Raw genomic sequence first — 19,306 nt, 5'->3', positions numbered from 1 at the left:
CCACGATTTCGACAGCCCACAGCTAACACGTGTGGCTTTTCCTGTACTGCTACCGTGTTTTACATCTCACAAAACTACTTTTAAGGTTTTCTGAGATGCCGAGGTGCCAGAATTTAGTCCCACCGGAGAGTTCACTAGCAACACGAGTTGGCGAGCGAGTGTGACAGATGTGACACCATGCTGCCAACTAAACTGCTCATGCTACCTTACTCAGCAGCACTCAGGCACTGCGGAGAACATTTCCTGGCGCCCGTTATTTAACTATTAACTCTCATTCACATGCCTGAGATACACAGTGGACTTCAGGAGTGGGTAGAAATCTGAGCACTGCACAGACTAATTTGTTTCGTTCATACAAACAGGGTACGCCGTACTGAGGTTCCTATAGCCCATCAGCAAAATAACTCGCTTCATATAGCCGATTAAGCCATTTCACCTTCAGTGCCTCCTCCTTCCCCTCTGAAGCAATATTTACCCCATTCTCAGTACGGATGATTGACAAGCCAGGTATTTTGGTGTGTAAATACCTCATAAGGAAGCACTCGGGGACAGTCGCTCCATGCAGTGACCAATTAACGCATTCTCTACAATGTTGATAAGACTTGACACATGCTGTGTTCTTGTCTTCATTTTACCTAGAAATCTTACCACATCTGTAATGTTCATTCAGAACAAGCCCACTCATTCTGAGAGAGTTCACAGCATCAATTGCTCTACATTTTCGTGAAGACTGCTTGTAAAATGTATTAAAATATGCATAATAAAAGTAAAAAAAAAAACACGCTCAAAAAATCCAAAATTTGAAATGTATACATTATCTCAGTATATGCAAATATGTGTGAACTGTTAAACTAAATAATTAGTCCAATTTCACCTTCAAACGCAGTTCCTTGTCAGTTTTGGAGGCCTACATATCGGCAAACAAAGTATACATTTGTATAAAAATCTGATGTCTAATCATAATTCAGCAAACAAGGCAGGCAACGTTGACATATTAATGTATTCTTATGTAGAAAAATGAAAATACTGAGACCATTTAAAACAACAAAATGTGACCGTTTTCTGCAATGCTATTAGCTGGCCAGGTTTCCTATTGTCTTGGACAGAGCTCACATCGTGTCTAGACAAGGGGCTGACACAACAGCACCTTCTATGCTCAAGATTGGATCAAATTTGAATTCATGGCAAGCAAAGAGGGTCTGGGGGCATAAGCGCCTCCATAGCTGATGTGCATATTTGGAAAAAAGAAAAGGCAAGAAAAATGATGTGTAGTGATACCTTAAGTACCTTAAAGGAGAGATCCTTTATCCTTGTCAGGGACCCACCCTCTTATCCCAAGAAGTCTTTTTACTTATGTAGAAGAATGAAAATATTGAGACCGTGTAAATCAGCAAAATTTGACCGTTTTCTTCAATGCTATTAGCTGGCCAGGTTTCCTATTGTCTCAAACAGAGCTCGCATCATGTCTAGACAAGGGGCTGACACAATCAGTAAACCGCGCCTTTAGAAATTCGGTAGCACTTCAGTGCCCAGTCGCTTTTTGTCATGTCTGTCATGACCAATGGTCTAACTAATCCAAATCAATGGTTTAATCCACTCAGGTCAATGGTTTCATCCAGACCAATAGTTTTTTCACAGAAGGTGGTGTTGTCCAGAGGATAACCTACTAAATTCTGTATTCTGAAAGAAGAACGCAGACATCTGTCATCCACTCGTGAATACAGTGCGGAGAGGAGGTGAGCGGGCAATCATTTCCATGGCAACAGAGAGCCAACGATTGCCCCGCTTCCCCTCCTCGCCGCACCCACGAGTGGATGACAGCTGTCACTGTTCTTCCATAATACAGACTCTATAGCTCTTTATGCTGCTTTGTGGCCAAACCTGCAGAGGCTTACATCTCCAGAACCCCTTTCCTTGTCGTGCAATTCTGAATTCAGTGTTCATTAACCCTTATGAACAAGAGCATTCAAAAAATCTAGCCTTCACTGGATGCGGGAGGAGCTTTCACTGAACATTTAAAGACTAGCATACCTGTGCACCAAACTGTTTTATTATATATCTTTGTTAATTTCCAACCATTTTTTATTATTGGAAATAGCTTTCTGGTCCAAAATATATAGTGTTTAGTTTCGTCATTGAAGTGAGGTAATTTGCATATAGATTTAAATTTATCTGAATCAAATAACAGGCATGACTATGGTACAATTTTTCGAGATTAAGGCCCAAAATTAATTTCTGTACTATTTCCATCAACATGAAGAGGGCTAAGGTAACACACAACCTGTGCCTGAAAAGTTCAGTGAAGGGTCTCATGAAATAAAGACAATGTAAGTTACACACAAAACTCCTTTACTGACCACAAAGTAATCTCCGTTAGCTACAACACACTTTTGACATCGACTGTAAAGCTGCTGGAAGCTGGCAGCAAAAGCTTCTTTTGGAATCTCCCGGAGAACCCTTGTCACGCGTTGTTGCAAATGTGCTGCACTGTCGAACCGGTGGCCTTTCAGGGCTAATTTAACACGGGGGAACAAAAAATCTGCCAGCGCCAAATCCGAAGAATACGGAGGGTGTGGAAGAACAGTCACCTGGCCTTTCGAGAGAAACTGGGTCACGCGGATCGCAGTGTGCGGATGGGCATTGTCATGGAGGAGCTTCCACTGTTCACTCTGGTACAGTTCAGACTGTGCCATCCTACTTTGTGTGCTATGTATACTGACTTTACAGTTTTGGTGAACCTGCTACACTGTCGAACCGGTGGCCTTTCAGGGCTAATTTAAGACGGGGGAACAAAAAAAAAAAAATCTGCCGGCGCCAAGTCCGGAGAATACGGAGGGTGTGAAAGCTAGTTGCTTTACGTCGCACCGAAACAGATACGTCTTATGGTGACGATGGGAGGGGAAGGGTCTAGGAATGGGAAGGAAGCGACCGTGGCCCTTATAAAGGTACAGTCCAGCATTTGCCTGGTGTGAAAATGGGAAACCACGGAAAACCATCTTCAGGGCTGCCGACAGTGGGATTCAAACCCACTATCTCTCGGATGAGAGCTCACAGCTGCGCGCTCCTAACTGCACGGTCAACTCGCCCGGTGAGGGTGTGGAAGAACAGTCACTTGGGTTTCAGAGAGAAACTGAGTCACGCGGATCGCGGTGTGCAGACGGGCATTGTTGTGGAGGAGCTTCCACTGTCCACTCCAGAACAGTTCAGGCTGTGCCTTCCTACTTTGTGTGCTATATATATACTGACTTTACAGTTTTGGTGAACTTACCTCTTCAACTCTACCCTGCATATGTTTTCGCATTTAATTCTCCACTCCCTCCTGCTGATATTCGTCTGGTCGCCATGTTTGATGCTCAACTGTTTCCTGCGCTGACGTCATACGTCACCTGCTCAGCTGTTTGTCACAAGACATTCTCTAGAATGATCTCTCCGCCTATATATTCTCGCCACCCTGCCATTTTCGGTACGTGGAATCGAGAACTGGAAAAGAGCACAAGATCTCGTCGAGGCATGAGATTTTCTCTGCCCATCACTTTGTTGCTGCTACCCTGAGGTGAGAGATATGGAGACCGTCCTATTCAAATTTTATTGTTAACCTTTCTTTTCTACGGGCATCTTGGCGAGAGATGGGGGAGTGGTCTACGCTTTGTGCACAATCAAGACATTTATGCTAAGAACTTACCTTTATTCGTGTCAAATTGCCACCATAGAACTGGATGCCCGTCTACCATAACCTCTACTTGACGTACACTTCACATTGTGTTCTTTGATATCCCATTTCTCCCATCCTGACCCTTATTACCATAGGTTGTACTAGCTTTGTATTTCGTATATGATTTCCCGTCATATTTCATATTTTTATGCGTATTTGTATTATTATGGAACGTGTGATCCTAAGCATGTACTATGATCCCTTGGAACTACTTTCCTATTAATGTTTTACATTTTTACAGCACAGCTATGATCCCTTTGATCAACTTTTTCTCACGTCTCATGTTAACGAATTTTTCTTATAACCTATTTCTTCTAAAAATGTACTAGGAGTTGTTGATAATGTTCTTGCTCTATATCACGTATTTATCTATCAGTGCATTTATTTAGCACATATTTACCCTTAGGGTTGCTGTTAGGATTATTTATTATACTTGGAAAAATCTATTATTTATCAACAAATTTTAAATATATTAAATTACTTCAAGTTCAAGTTGGTACCCTCGTTAATTTTCAGTCATGTTTTGAGAATTCAGGTATATCGTAAATTTACTGATATCTATTTGCACATTCCATTCTCATTGTACAGTTTTTCAATCTGTAGTCTATTCCTCTTAAACTGGTTATGATCTAAGTTAATATATATTTATTTGTACTTTCCAATTTCTCAATCTTGCCAGACATTAATTAATCTCTATTTCTACCATATAGTTTTTCTATCTATGAAAAAAATATAGTCCTGCCAAATTGATTTTGCTAGAGTACATATTGTTATCTTTCCGGTGGTTCGAAAGAAAAAAAATATATATATATACACGTTATTTTGAAAACCCTATTATCTTCTTTCACCCTTATGATTATCGGTCCTGACAGTCCTCTTTTTCTGAGCCCCTCTTACTATTCCACTGCGCAATGATATACATTTACTGGGAGTTTATTGATAATTAGTCTTTGTTTACATTGGCGTCACCTCTTTGAAGAAGTTACAAATTCATAGCACTATGTCGTTGATACATATCCCGAAAATAGGACGTAATGAGACCAAACTCGTCTGATGCATTGCAGTAGCCGTTTCAAAACTCCCTTGTAGAATTCCGCGTTGACAGCTGTACACTGGGGTACAAATTCATGATGAATGACACCACTGCTGTCGAAAAAGGCGATCAGCACAAATCTTCTGTTTTTTTAAATGTTCGTGAACAATGGTCCTTACACTGCCTTTGCCTACACCCACTTCATCTGCTATAATTCGTAAGGGCAGTCGCCGATCATTCGCAAGCATCTGTCGCACTCGTTCGTTGTCTGGAGATGTGCTTGTGGTTGGTCGCCCCGAACACGCCTCGTCCTCAACACCTTCCTTTCCATCTGAAAAGCGTTTAAACCAGTCAAAAACGCACTTTTTACCCACTGCTTGAACGTGGTAAACTTGCACTAACATTGCGTGTGTTTCCGTTGCCGTTTTGCCTAGGTGGAAGCAAAACTTCATATTAACGCGTTGCTCCATTTTGCACTCCACTGTGCAATGACATGAGTCCTCACACTGACTCTGTGCGATGTGTTGCAGCGTTCAACTCCGTTTAACTGTGTTGAGTTGACCGATAGGGGGCACTTGGTGTCATGTCTTGCAACGAGTATGCGCGAGCGCATCGTCCGAACTAGCACGGTGTACTAGGCGACCATTCACGGAACTTTTCAGACACAGGTTGTACATCTCATTTGTTTTGACAGGAATCAATTCCCTTACCCTAGATTGAAATGGAAATAGCATTCCTCGGGACTTTACATACTGCTAAGTGTAGTGATTTGTTTCCGTTCCACTCAGCTGGACGAGTTCAAATGAAAAAAAAAATGAAAGACTTTACTGGATGCACGACATTTAGAGCTAAACCTTGGGGTGAAAAGACTTTACAAAATGTTTATTTCTTACGTAATTATCCATGTCATCCCAGTAAGAATTACACGCAGCACTACCACATCTAGCACAAATAGTGTTGGAACCAAAGTACCATCCTTCAGCCTCATCCTGGACTAATTCAGCAATATCAACATCACTGTCATCAGAATCATCGCTAAAACTATAACTACTATTCTAAAAATCACTAAAACATTAATTTAATATCCCTTGTATAGCATCGCTAGAAAATTTTTCCTTGTTCACCAATGCCCTTGCAGGACAAGTATATGAGCGAATAGTCTATGAATTTTACGCATCGATAATGGGGTGAAAAATCGTTAATATGAATCGATAGATATATGAAACGAAAGAATGAAGTTTTATCTAGATGGTTGTGAAGAGACCTCATACAAAATTCGAAGGAAACTCAAGAGATGGAACGACAATGCAGATGTGGCGCAATGCATGTCAGACATGTCACTTCACAGCAGTACACGGCTATTGCGTGTGCTACACATCACTCCACTCTGTTGGGTTACCGGTAATGCTTTGGTCATGGAAGTAGGTAGTTAATGCACCAATATTGTCAAGCCTTCCGAGAGTCGTGTGACGTCCCAGCTGTGACAATTTGGATCTCGAACCTATCCTTCGCCCACCAGATTCAGAAGCTTTACCCTTATTTTCCCAAAATGCGGGAGCACCCTGGCCAGACATGACACAAGCTCTATTAGAGATAATAGGAAACGTGCCTTCATCACAGCTAGGATGCTACAGCACACAAAATGTTTGTATTTTACACCTTTACATGGCTTTGGTTTTAATTCTTCCAAATAAGTAAGGATATTTCTAAGGGAGAGTTAATGGGTCCCTGCCAAGCACAAAGAAAAGACAGACCCCTCCTCACTAGTATCACTTTGAATCATATTTATATCCTTTCACTATATCATAAAACTGTGTACTCTCAATCAAATCTCTACCTGTTACCTGAGCAAGCTTCTCGCCCGATGGAGGGACTGTTTATAGATTACATCGGTCCATTTCCGCGATTACGGACCAGCCATCGTTTCATGCTTGTGTGTGTGCTGGTGCGTTATCACGTTTTACAAGGTTGTTTCCTACTCGCATGGCTAATGCTAATACTACTATTTCTTGCTTGAAACAGATCTTTGTTTCATTTGGACCCTGTCAATCTTTGGTAAGTGACAACGCTAGAGCTTTTACATCTGTGCAATTCCGTAACTTCTGTTTTGACCTATCTATTTCTCATGTGACTACCACCCCTTATTATCCCATACTTAATTATGCTGAAAGAGTCCATTTGTCGCAAGTTAAGATCTCCTAGTTATGAGATGATGCTTTAGAAACCATTAGTTACTTAAGGAAACTTAGTTGTAAGCAAACTTTTGGGGTACACATCCGGCTGGATACTTTGGCAAGTTCACAGGTTACTTAAGATTTTAGTTGTAGTAAGAATGTTCATTTGAGACCATGTTAGGTATAATTTAGCATGCCCTTTAGGTTAAGATTTTCATTCATAGTCATAACTAGGGATCCCTCTTAAAATTTCTGGTATCAAGGTAAACTCCAGTAAGCTTTCCTAATTTTGTTTGGTCTGTTATGTTTGGTAAATTTTTATACATGCTTGCCCTGCGGGGGTGGGGGCTTCGAGTTCCCAAAGATATTTGGGGCGAGGTTATCCTCCACGCACAGAATATTAACAGTTCCTGTTATATAGTAAAAAAAAAAAAGCAAGCAGAAAAACCACCCTTCAGTCTACATTTCTCAAAAGACTCTTCTGCATGATTGAGCTATGGGTTTTCCTGTATTACTTCCTTTTCTGCTGCGGATTGATCTCTATTCCAGTAATCACCATAACCTGGTTGAGACAGGGAACCTGTCGTGCCTGTTGGAAGAGGCACTATGAACTCCTGACCTGTTTGCATCCAACCTGGGAGTGCAGTGTAGCAGAATTCCTGGTGGTGGCAGTTCCCCAGTACTGTGCCATGTCTTACTACATGTTCACTGTGAGTGAACTAAATGAAGCTTCATTGGAGACACTGGTGGGACTGAAAAAGGAAACCATGTTGGCAGGTGGCCGATGTCAGCAATCCTATGGACAGCAATACCTGTGGTCGAGCTTACAAAATTCAGCTTCCCAGATACTCCTAGTAAAAGTCGCATCAAGATGTGGGTGATATGTGTTGGTATAAGTGCGTTTTCACAAGATTCAGACCTCCAGTTAAAACCGCCATTTAACGTAAAGTGTTTTTTTAAAATTTATTATCGGGCAGAGCTTGAGATTCGCCGGTGGAGGATGTCACCGGTGGCGAGTTCCTAAAGTGGATGGTATTGTTTAATTTTTGACATTATACTAAAAATTTGTCATGAAACCGTCATTGAAAAAACTAAGGAACTCTCAGACATTTTCGAAGAATTCAATTAAATATTTGTTTATTTGGTATGTGTTTAGTTGTTGTGAATTTAAAGAATTTTCAGGACTTAACAGGGAAGACTGTTGATATTTAATAATCATTATGAGTGTTTGAAGACACTGATTTTGGTATTGGAGATCTCCAGTAGTATGTTTGTTGTAACCCATTTTTTGTATCACCCTGTAGTTGCCACGTGGAGGCTTCTATCACGAAATCACTGAGTTTCGCAATCGAAACTTCTAGAATATGTTTCTCACATTACCATATATGGTGCTGTAATCCTATTGGCGAAAATAACAATAATTTTTATTGGTGAAATATTGGGTCGAATCATAGGTAGCTTCCCTGATTGGCTGTTTGAGCGTTTCTCAATTTCTGGCCTTTGGCCCTTTAGCACGAGCAGGCCTCTGGTCCGCGTCTTTGGTTTCCGAACGTTTTCAAGATCGGATGCACCTTGTAAGGTGGTCCGCTCAGCAGCTCCAGTCATCCCGGTGTAAGCATGCTTTCTTTTCTCGAATGTTAAATTAATATGTAAATTCATTTGTTTGGAGTTTACCTTAGACCCTGGTTTTCACCGTTTTAGTTTTGTAATGCCTTAGTTCGACAGCTAGGCATATTCTTTGTTTTGGAGGCAATTCCTTTTTATTAACCTTTTGTGTAATGTAAATCTTAATTTTTCCATTCAGGTTGCTTCCAGTAATGCAGCTTCAATTTAGAGTAAGCCTGTGGAGCGACGCGTCTCTCACTGATGTGTATTAGGAGAAGACAGCAACTTTGAAGGCCTCTGCTTTAAATTTCAAATTACGTTATTTTCTTGGTAATAATTTGTAGACACTTCTCCATTTTGATGGTTGTAATTATGTCATATTCCCTGTTAAATTTTTCTTGTAAATTTCATTATCGTAGTTATGCTCACCTTAAATGTAATCATAATATTGTGTTGCCATTTGATTCTCTGAAGAACCACCGATAGGAACCTCGTGGTTCGATTTAATCTTTCTCTTAATTGATAATATTATCCTTTTAATTGGTGTTTTAAACCTTGTTAAAATTCTTTATTGTGAGTAAACCAGATTAAAGGGTTAATGCTGTCACGTTTCTTTCCCTACAACGTCACATAAGATCAAATCAAAATCAAATCAAAATCTCTTTATTTGCAAATGAGGTGTCTACCTCGGTGGCAAATGGTACACTAAAATACATTATTGTCAAGCACTAAATATTAAATTAACAAGAGAAGAAAATTTTTCCTATAATACAATATTATACAATTTACGCTAACAATGTTTTCTATTAAACACACAGCTCATCCTTAATAAATTTATATTGTTTATACAAAATTCTACTTATAATATATCCTGTCCTACTTACAAATATAGTCAACTGATATACAGTATGTGGAATTGCTTCAAATGATACTATAAAACTGGTATAACATTAATATTTACATTGCATTTATTTATTTACTTTTTTTTTTTTTTTTTTTACCCGTTCTGGATCCTAAGTAGCATAACGACCTGCTGCGTCTTAGCCAGAGCCCCTTTTGCCACCACTTTTCAGAGTTCCTGAAGGGCCTTCACAGCTACCGTAGCGGTCCCAGGGCCCTCGAAGTCCCCACTGTACTTCAACCCTACAGGCAGTCCCCTACTTTGGCTGTCCAAACTCCTTAGACCAGGGGATGGAATTAATTTATTCACACACATTTTTTTATATACAATAACCTGCACTGGTCGAATGCCCTCTAACATTTCATTTATTTTCTCTGTTGCTGTTTATTCTCTTCTTGAATATCTGTACAGATTTTGGAAAAGGATCAAACACTACCCCTGGTAAACTGTTCCACTCCTTCACAACCTTCCCAATGAATGAAAATTTACCCCAATCGCTTCTGCTAAAATTCCTTCTAATTTTATATTTGTGGTCAGTCCTGCCGATATAATTATTTTCCAACTGAAGCCTCTCACGGATATCTCCCCATGCTTCTTCTCCTGTATAGGCTCTATATAATCCTGTAAGTCTAGTTTTCTCCCTTCTCTTACTTAAAGTTTCCCACCCAAGTTCCTTTAACATTTCTGATACACTACTCTTTCTCCTGAAATCCCCTGTTACAAATCTTGCTGCTTTCCTCTGCACACTATCTATTTCTTTATTCTTGGTGAGGATCCCAAACACTGTTTGCATATTCCAATAATGGACGAACCATACTCAAGTAACTTTTTTCTTTTAATTCTTTGTTGCATCCTTTAAGTAGCCTCATTATGACATGTAATGATCTGTATGCTTTCCCAACAATGTCATCAATATGACCCTTCCAGTGCAAATTACTTTCAAATCTCACACCTAAGTATTTGCACTTGCCATCTTTTGGGATAACTACCTCATCCAAAGTATATTCAAATTCAGTTTTAAAGCTCCTGTTTGTAAAAGTTGTAACAGTTGATTTGCCTCCATTAACCTTCATATTATTTTCTTCAACCCATTGTTGGATACTTTCAAGGTCCCTTTGTAATTCTGAACAATCCTCAATGTTGTTTATTTCTCTATAAACAATTATGTCATCTGCATACAATCTTATTTTTGATGTTATATTGTTCCCTAAATCATTTGCGTATAGTAAGAAAAGTAACGGACCGATTATACTACCCTGTGCAATTCCCTTCCAAACTTTCTCTTCCTGAGATACATTATTTCCTACTTTGACCTTCTGAACCCTTGAATTTAGAAATGCTTTTATCCAACGTGTAACCCTTACGTCTAATCCTATTCCCTCCAATTTCTTTAATAATATTCCATGTTCCACTCTATCAAAGGCTTTGGAAAGATCTATGGCTATGCAATCTAACTGACCTCCTGAATCCAACTGATCTGATATGTCCTGCTGAAATCCCACCAGTTGTGCCTCACAAGAAAATTTCTTTCTAAATCCATACTGGCTCCTCATGAACCAATTTTTATCATCACATATCCCTCTGATCTCGTCCTCTGTAGGGTTTCCCGGCCTGCTTCCCATACATCCTTTCTCTAGTTGTCATGTTGGTAACCCTGGGTAGCCATGTGTATGTTTTTGAAATTTAAAATGTTTTTCCTGGCTGAAGTTGTTCCTTCAAGTTTGTTATTTTTGGATTATTACATCATTACTTGTTTTATATGTGCCTTATATTATGTGCACAAATCTGTAAAAAGAGGGGGGGGTTTACAGGTTTCATTACCACAACACATTCCTCCTATGAAAGGAGACTATCTATCCACCTTCCTTTCAGTCATTCAGTACACTACAGAACATTCAATTTCTCTCCATATTGGCCAGACTTGCAGTTGTAATAGTAAGCAAACACCAAGAGGAACTGCAAAATTGTACATTCATTCTGCATTCCTCCTGTTCTAGATTAGTATTAGGCAAGCTTGAATCTCCTAACAGGAGACTCATTCAGCAAGTGGTCTCTGACAAAGACAGGCTAATGAAATTTTTACACAATGCCGGACTAATTAAATGACCTGTCAAGTACACGTGAAACTCCATCATGACCTTGAAGGACACCAAACAAACCAGTGATGGCGAATGATGGGTGTGTAACAAAGGACCCAGGCAATCTTGGTGCAAGGCAACAAAAACAATCTGCCACAACTCCTGGTTACCCTGGAGCAATTTGACCAGCCCAGAGATTCTGTTTCTCACCTACGAAATTGTCCGCAACACGCATTCGGCAGACATGACCCAGAAATACAGGTTCTCAATTACCACTATTACAGACATAACAAATTTTTATTACAAAGTTCTAATCAAAACATTGAGACATCGAAATCCATTGGTGATCCTAATACCATTGTCGGGGTGGATGAAAGTAAACTTGGACAAAAGAAATACTACAGAGGGCATTTTGTAGAAGACCAATGGGTTTTCAGAGGAGTCGAGAGAGGAACAGGGAAGTGCTTTTTCACACAACTATCAACGAAAGAGTTGGACAATCCCTCATAAATTCAATACAGCAATGGATCAAACCCAGAACAACTATCATAAACGACTGCTGGAAATCGTACAGCACGTTGAAGAAATATGGCTATGACCATTTAACAGTAAATCACTGTATTGAATTCATAGATGAAGTTACAGGCGCCCACATCAACACCTTTGAGTCCACCATCCGTTCCAGAATACAACAGGAGGAAATGCCTGAACGCCGGCTACCTCACCACATACATGTTCAATAAACACTGCAAAATTGCTGGAGGAGACAAAATCTTTAGAAATCATCCGCAATATCAACTGGTAAGGTTGGACATCCTGCCCGCCATCTTTCATCACTCCGTTTGATATTCCTTCCATGATCCTGATCTGTCCGTGTGTGTTTGTACAACACAAACAACAGCAGTTGTCTGACAGGATACTGTCATGGTGGTGCTGTTCGTTCTTTAAAGAGGAAGTACAACAAGGCAAAAACACTCCAATCATCTGACCAGTACTGTGCCTGTGGTGGTGATTATTGTTTTAAGAGGAAGTACAACTAGCCAAAACAATTGAATTGTCAGTCAGTGCTGTGCCTGTGATTGTAATTATTGTCTGAAGAGGTAGTAGTACAACTACGCAGTTTTGTGGCGGCAGATCACGTACTTATGGCGAGTACCATAAATTTATATCCGATCATGCTGATTGCTGTATACTATACATGTATAGTGCCGCTTCCCCATTCCTGAAGTGGTACTCCCCTGACATATCTACCAGACATAATAGAACCTTAATAGACCAAGAATATATTCAATTTTAATATTTATTGCATTCAAACGTAAGTCATCAAAAGTGTGCTTCCAACAAGTCACTCAATCAGAAATGCTGTTGCATCTAACTGGACCTACCCGTGTAACTCTCAGTGGTTTTCAGTGAATCACAACCTCACCTGTCAATGGTTTTGTCACCAGCCGGACCTAACCAAATCAGACCAATTGTTTTGTCAATAGACGGACCTAACCAATCCAGGCCAATGGTTCTTCACTGGCCAGACATACCTCATACTCAGTCCTGTTTTTGATGATGATGATGCTTGTTGTTTAAAGGGGCCTAACATCGAAGGTCACCAGCCCCAGTCCTGTTTTTGTCATGGCAAATCATCCATATCACATTGGATTGTTAAAGTCTCTTTTACAAACTAGTTAAGTTACACGTCCCTTCGAATGATCTGCCATTATTGTAAATCACAACCTTCCCAAAACATCATCAATGACATCACACAGATACACAGTCCACAGCCACGGAGCCTGTGCCAGCAGATCCTGGGCTTATACCGAAGGAGTGAATGAAAGAATGAAATTAATACATCGTTTAAATGTGCATTATTTACCATGTTAAAATCACGAGTGTAAGTCCAGGATCCGCCACCTTCGATGGGCACTGTGAGCAGTGCATCTGTGTGACGTCATTGGAAGGTTGAGATTTACAGTAACTGCAGATAATTTAAAAGGAGATCGACGACCTGCAGGGGCATATTTTACGGGCTACTGGCGGCAGCCCAAGAAAATTATATAAAAGTATATAACACTTTATTACAGTTTCAAAAGACCAACATAATTCTCTAGGAAAATGAATTGTGAAATGTTACTACGTATTCGATTTCTCACAAAAAACAGTCCATGAAAGTCTTACCGCCATATAAGAAACCAAACCCCATGGCACTACAGCCCTTGAAGGGCCATGGCCTACCAAGCGACCGCTGCTCAGCCCGAAGGCCTGCAGATTACGAGGTGTCGTGGGGTCAGCACGACGAATCCTCTCGGCCGTTATTCTTGGTTTTCTAGACCGGGGCCGCTATCTCACCGTCAGATAGCTCCTCAATTCTAATCACGTAGGCTGAGTGGACCTCGAACCAGCCCTCAGGTCCAGGTAAAAATCTCTGACCTGGCCGGGAATCGAATCCGGGGCCTCCGGGTGAGAGGCAGGCACGCTACCCCTACACCACGGGGCCGGCATATAAGAAAACAGACTAAACCAAGCGATTCCTGAAGTACTAAAATTGGTAATAATTGTGACAATACCAACAACCTCGGCATCTATAGAAAGAAAGTTTTCTACGCTGAAGAGTTTAAATATAATATAAGAAAATAGGCCTACCTTGATAAAGACCTACCAGACAATGTTGTAGGAATAATTATAACATTGAAATATATACAATAACAAAAATTAAGGTTCATAACCTTATTTATAATATACATATAATTTTTTTTTACAACTGGCTTTACATCGCACTGACACAGATAGGTCTTATGGCGACGATGGGAAAGGGAAGAGCTAGGAGTGGGAAGCATCCGTGGCCTTGATAATTATTAGCATTATGATCTAACAACATAAAACCAATTGTATTGAAAAGGTGGGATATAAAAAATCACAATATTGTAAGCATACTGGATAATGGCTGCACTTAAGCGACGACAGCTATCAAGCTCGGTATATACCGGTACATATTTTAATGTTATAATTATTCCTACAGCATTGTCTCTGATATACATATGTTTTAGTTAGGCCAATCACATAATTTGTTTAATTTCAATTTGGTTGAAGATGGCAAATATGTGGCTGAAATTAGTCCCAAGACTTATGTAATATAATTTACTTGATATAGGCCTATTGTATTGAAAAGGTGGACCCTCTTGTCAATTTATTCTTATAATCGCACTTCAATACAGAACAAAAATAAAATTTATAGCTTATAATGAAGAGGATAAAATCATACCGACATTCAACGCAGACAAAAGAACGTTTATGCGGTTTGGCATTAATGTGAAATGAAAAGTACTTTCTTCAGGAACTTTCAATGACATCATCAAGGAATTTTCATCCCAAACGAGACTTCTCGACTTCACATATATACAGTTAATATTTTTTTAAATGTACTTTAATGTTCTGCATATTACTAGGCTGAGTGGTAGCCCAGATCTTCAGACCACTGTACGCCACTGACAACCTGGTACCTTTTGGCTGTTTGACACAATGTACAAATATAACAGAGATCTAGCTTAGCAAATCCAGGGGAGACTAGATTGGGTGAATCTTTAATAACTAGTTTTTAAAACGGAGGTTTTCAACACCATTATCAGGACGTAAAAGGACCATGACCAAGGCCCTTCACAAGAACATGACAGAATAAGAGATACGCCTGGTTGGTGACCTAGATTGTGGTCTAGATTGGTTAAGTCAGGATAGCGATAAGACTAATGGGCTGGTTTGGTTACATCTGGCTAGTGACATGGCCATTGGGCTGGTTTGGGTAGGTCTGCCTTGTGACAAAACCATTTAGCTGGAGGCAAGCAAAGGGGGTCTGGGGATGTCTGTCCGCAGATCAGGCCCGCGAAGCAGCCAGCAGGCATCTAGCACCCTGTGGGACAGTACTGGTTTGTGACAAGACATTGTAATCTACCGAAAACAACTGATAGTGACAGGTTAGATTGTGATCAACAAAAAACCACAGATTGTCACAAGGTTAGGTAGGTTAGGTGCGACAGAATTTCTAACAGACCAACTGCTGGTATTGAAATCACAATTGCTGACAATGACTGAATGAAATAAACACAAAACTGAATCAATTATTGGTCTATAAACGTTTTGTCCAGTAAATACACCAGGAACTGGTGAAACAACACCATACATACATGCATGGTTTACCAGAATGTAAAATACTTCACGAGATGCCTTGTCTGGTAATCAAGTCAACTGTCGCTTAGCATAAACAGTTCACTGATTAAGCAGAACTACCACAGTAATTTCCATTTGTCACCGCAGTTCAGAGGATTTCAGTAGAATGTATTATGGTGTGCTTTAACTTCCCTGAAACTTTTCACACTGTCTATTTCAAATGGTTTTCGTAAAGATATTGCAAATGTTAGTCCCAGTTGCAAGCATCTAGTCTGGCAGTCTCATCTGAACAATTGGCAATTAAATATCATTCAGAGTAACACTAACATTACAAATGTATATAAAATTATTAATACTGGGCTACCACCAACAATCAAATATGAGAACTCTCAGGCTACAAATATCACTGATAATAATGAACGCCCAGAAATCAGGAGGAAAAGTGAATACAGGTACAAATGCAAAGCGTTGCGAAAAATAAATCCAACCCAGTGAGACTAGAAACATGCACCCACTTCATGCCTGTTACGATTGGCGTACATGTAAATAATAAATACACTTAGCCATTTTGAATGACACAACTTTCAACATTCTTTTGTAATACTTTATTATAAAATGAGAATAACTCACCGATATCAGAATGGTATCAATATCCGTCCAAGTCATGTTTTGATGTTTTGAACCACGATAAGAACACTACACAACTATAAAATCCACTCAATTACAGCTACCATTGCAGAAATACGCATAATCTCGTTTAAGAGTGCCAACATTAAACATCATCACACAGTCAATTCTAAAAACTCGCACTAGAATCAACACCTGATAAAAACCCACATCCGACTTCATACGCCGCCCTAGCTTACTCTTCTTCTTCTTCTTCTTCTTGATATTTGGTTGGGCTCTGTATTTAACTAACACCCAGTTCCAATACTTTGTAAATGAAACACTGTCGAACACTCAGAAACATTTAGTTATGGTGACTAAGAAATACTTTATCTCACAGTACAAAGATCACTGGTATGGGTGAAAATCTACATCTTGTGGGTGTAAGTGTAATAGACATAGGAGTAAGCACGGGGACACAAGGTACTATATCTTCACGCCGAAGTGACCCATCTTGGCGTCTTCTACTTTGACATACGGAACGGGTCTACAATTGGGAAGGACAAAGGATAGAACACAACAACTAAAGGATCTAGTATTAAGGATGGAATAACACAAATAGAGGGTTAGAATGTATATATCGCGCAAAGTGTAATAAAAGCTTACCAACGACATATGATATGACTAACGACGTGTTACCCTAAACCGTACCTACCAAAGAGCATCTGACCTACCAAAGAGAATTTACCTACTGAATCTGGATCTTTCTAACAAAAGAACAACGTATTAACATATGTGCTAGAGGCGACAAAAGACAATAGTAACGCGAACATTGTGCTCATTTTCTGCTAGAGTTGTATAATAACAAAAATTAAACAAAACCTAAGTAGGTATAGTCGGGAGTGTTATGAAGACTATGTAAGTGACACAACTATTAATGAAACGTGAATCTTATGGTATGTTTACAATATGATGCCCGTGTCACCTAAATATCTGTTTAATATGTATATTATGTCCGGTGACGGATTGTAAACAAGACAAGCAACACTTGTTGGAAGTGGTATTCGAAACAGATTAGACTTGCAATTAAGCGTGTTCGAGCCTGAGTATATAACTGACACTGGAGAATGAGGTGATTTGTAGTGATGGGTCGCGTGATGCAAAGCTCTCGATGTATTCTGAGCAAGCGATGCAGTACGTGCCTCATAATGCTATCTCGATGTCGTATAGTGACGTCAGGCGCATGAGCTCTTTGTCTCGAGGCAGTGCTGGGAAACGTATCGAGAGCTCTCGATGCATTTCGAGCAACTGATGCAGTCCATGACTCGTAATCCTATCTCAAAGTTTAAATCGGGGCATCATGCGCATGCGGTATGTTATCCCTCGACTATAGCCTACTTCGCCTGTTGATCAACTAATGACGTCTCCGAAAACCTTAATAAGTAGTTAGTGGGACGTAAAGCAAATAACATCATTATAACAACTAATAACGATACGCCAACTACTTTATAATCTACTCGCGGTCAACTTACCTACCTGTATTCCTGCATTTTACGTAACCACTGTTCGCTTCCGTGGCGAAATGGTTAGCGTACTGGCGTTTCGTCCAAGGGTCTCTGGGTTCGATTCTCGGCTAGGAAACATATTTTATCCTTCATTGATTAGTTCCTATGGTTCGGGGACTGGGTATGTGAAATAAATAGTAATGAAGAGTGTGATATATGTTTAATATTTTATTGAAGCGATGTCTTTTACGACGCATCGAGTTGTGTAATAATTTGAACAGAAAGTAAAATATACCGGTAATGGCATATACTGTTATATGTGGGCATGTATCAGAAGAGGGACTCGTTCTCGGGTTAAGTCTCCTTCTGGACTATCGATACTTTTATGTAAGTATGGTAACAAATAGATCGTTTCCTTGAAAAGGATCATTCAAGACCAGCCACAATATTATCAGACCTGAAGGCACATATACAGGATGAAGCCGAACTCCATCGACAAATTTTCGGAAATTGTTCAGGGAAACCTTCTGTGTATATTGGTATAAGGTACCCGTGGTCTCCGGTGGCTCGTTATAGAGTAGAACTGGTAATTAAATGATGATTTATTCGGTTTTATTACCGCAAACAAACTTATTTCTGTTAAAATACCTTGACAACAGAGAAAAGGCCAGCAATATTCAATAACCAAAACGTACAACCCAAAACCGAGAGAAGCAAAGCCTGTAATATGTAATAACCAAAACGTACAATACAAAACACAGAGTAGAGCGATAACCCTCTGTCGAAACACGTACATTTTTATCCCAGTGTGTTCAATATGTTCTGTCAGTGTACCTACTGTTTGAAAGGTAACAAGTCCATGTCGTTGGCTTCCAGCACGTTAATGAACTCCTGCGGGACATAATTCCCACACCCAGGCGTCTGTCAAGAACTAGCATTTAGGACGGACGTAACACAAATAACATTATTATGAGTACTATTTTCAGTGCAATACAGATACAAAGCTAACTGATTTGATGACATGGCCACGAGGTAATCAGGTTTGTTTACATTATGATTGGTTTATATTGCATGTGTTCAAGTAGAAGAGATTTTATTATATATTGGTTATTTTGTATATTCAGTAACGTTACAATTACTTCTATTAGCGATCTGGTTGTTTCTGCACGAACAGGTGTGTGTTTGGTAGCCGAAACTCCGATTGCAAAACAAGAACAAACAAAAATATTTGAAGATAAGATTCCAACCACTACAAAACGTAGCGGAGGATAATGCCTAACGATGATATTTAGCCAACTGAGCCACGCTAACAGCTCGAGTTCAATGTTTGCTAATGATTTCTGTTTCTGCTATATTCGTCCTGGCTGAGGTTCAATTGGAGCGTGCCTCGAGACGCATCGAGAAAGTGACGTCAGGCTCGAGTATCTCAAACGAGAGTTATGCCCATCTCTACGTAGATCTCGAAGATGCATCGAGAGTGGTGACGTCAGTCTCGAGTATCTCGAACGAGAGTTTCACCCACCACTAGTGATTTGCATCC

At 39.9% G+C, this 19,306-nt stretch overlaps 1 protein-coding gene across 1 annotated transcript in view; it reads right to left on the bottom strand.

Moving 5' to 3' along the window:
* The window catches only part of Spt-I (serine palmitoyltransferase subunit I), a 398,639-nt gene extending 382,122 nt beyond the window's left edge, over window positions 1–16,517 (bottom strand). Inside the window, exon 1 of the mRNA XM_067141884.2 lies at window positions 16,286–16,517. Coding sequence (XP_066997985.2) covers window positions 16,286–16,321 — 36 coding nt within the window. The 5' untranslated portion in view covers window positions 16,322–16,517. The remainder of the gene's footprint in view (window positions 1–16,285) is intronic.
* Window positions 16,518–19,306: the final 2,789 nt, after the last annotated feature.

Source organism: Anabrus simplex, chromosome 2, assembly GCF_040414725.1.
Source record: "Anabrus simplex isolate iqAnaSimp1 chromosome 2, ASM4041472v1, whole genome shotgun sequence".
NCBI lineage: Eukaryota > Metazoa > Arthropoda > Insecta > Orthoptera > Tettigoniidae > Anabrus > Anabrus simplex.
This window is presented reverse-complemented; position numbering and strand designations above follow the sequence as displayed.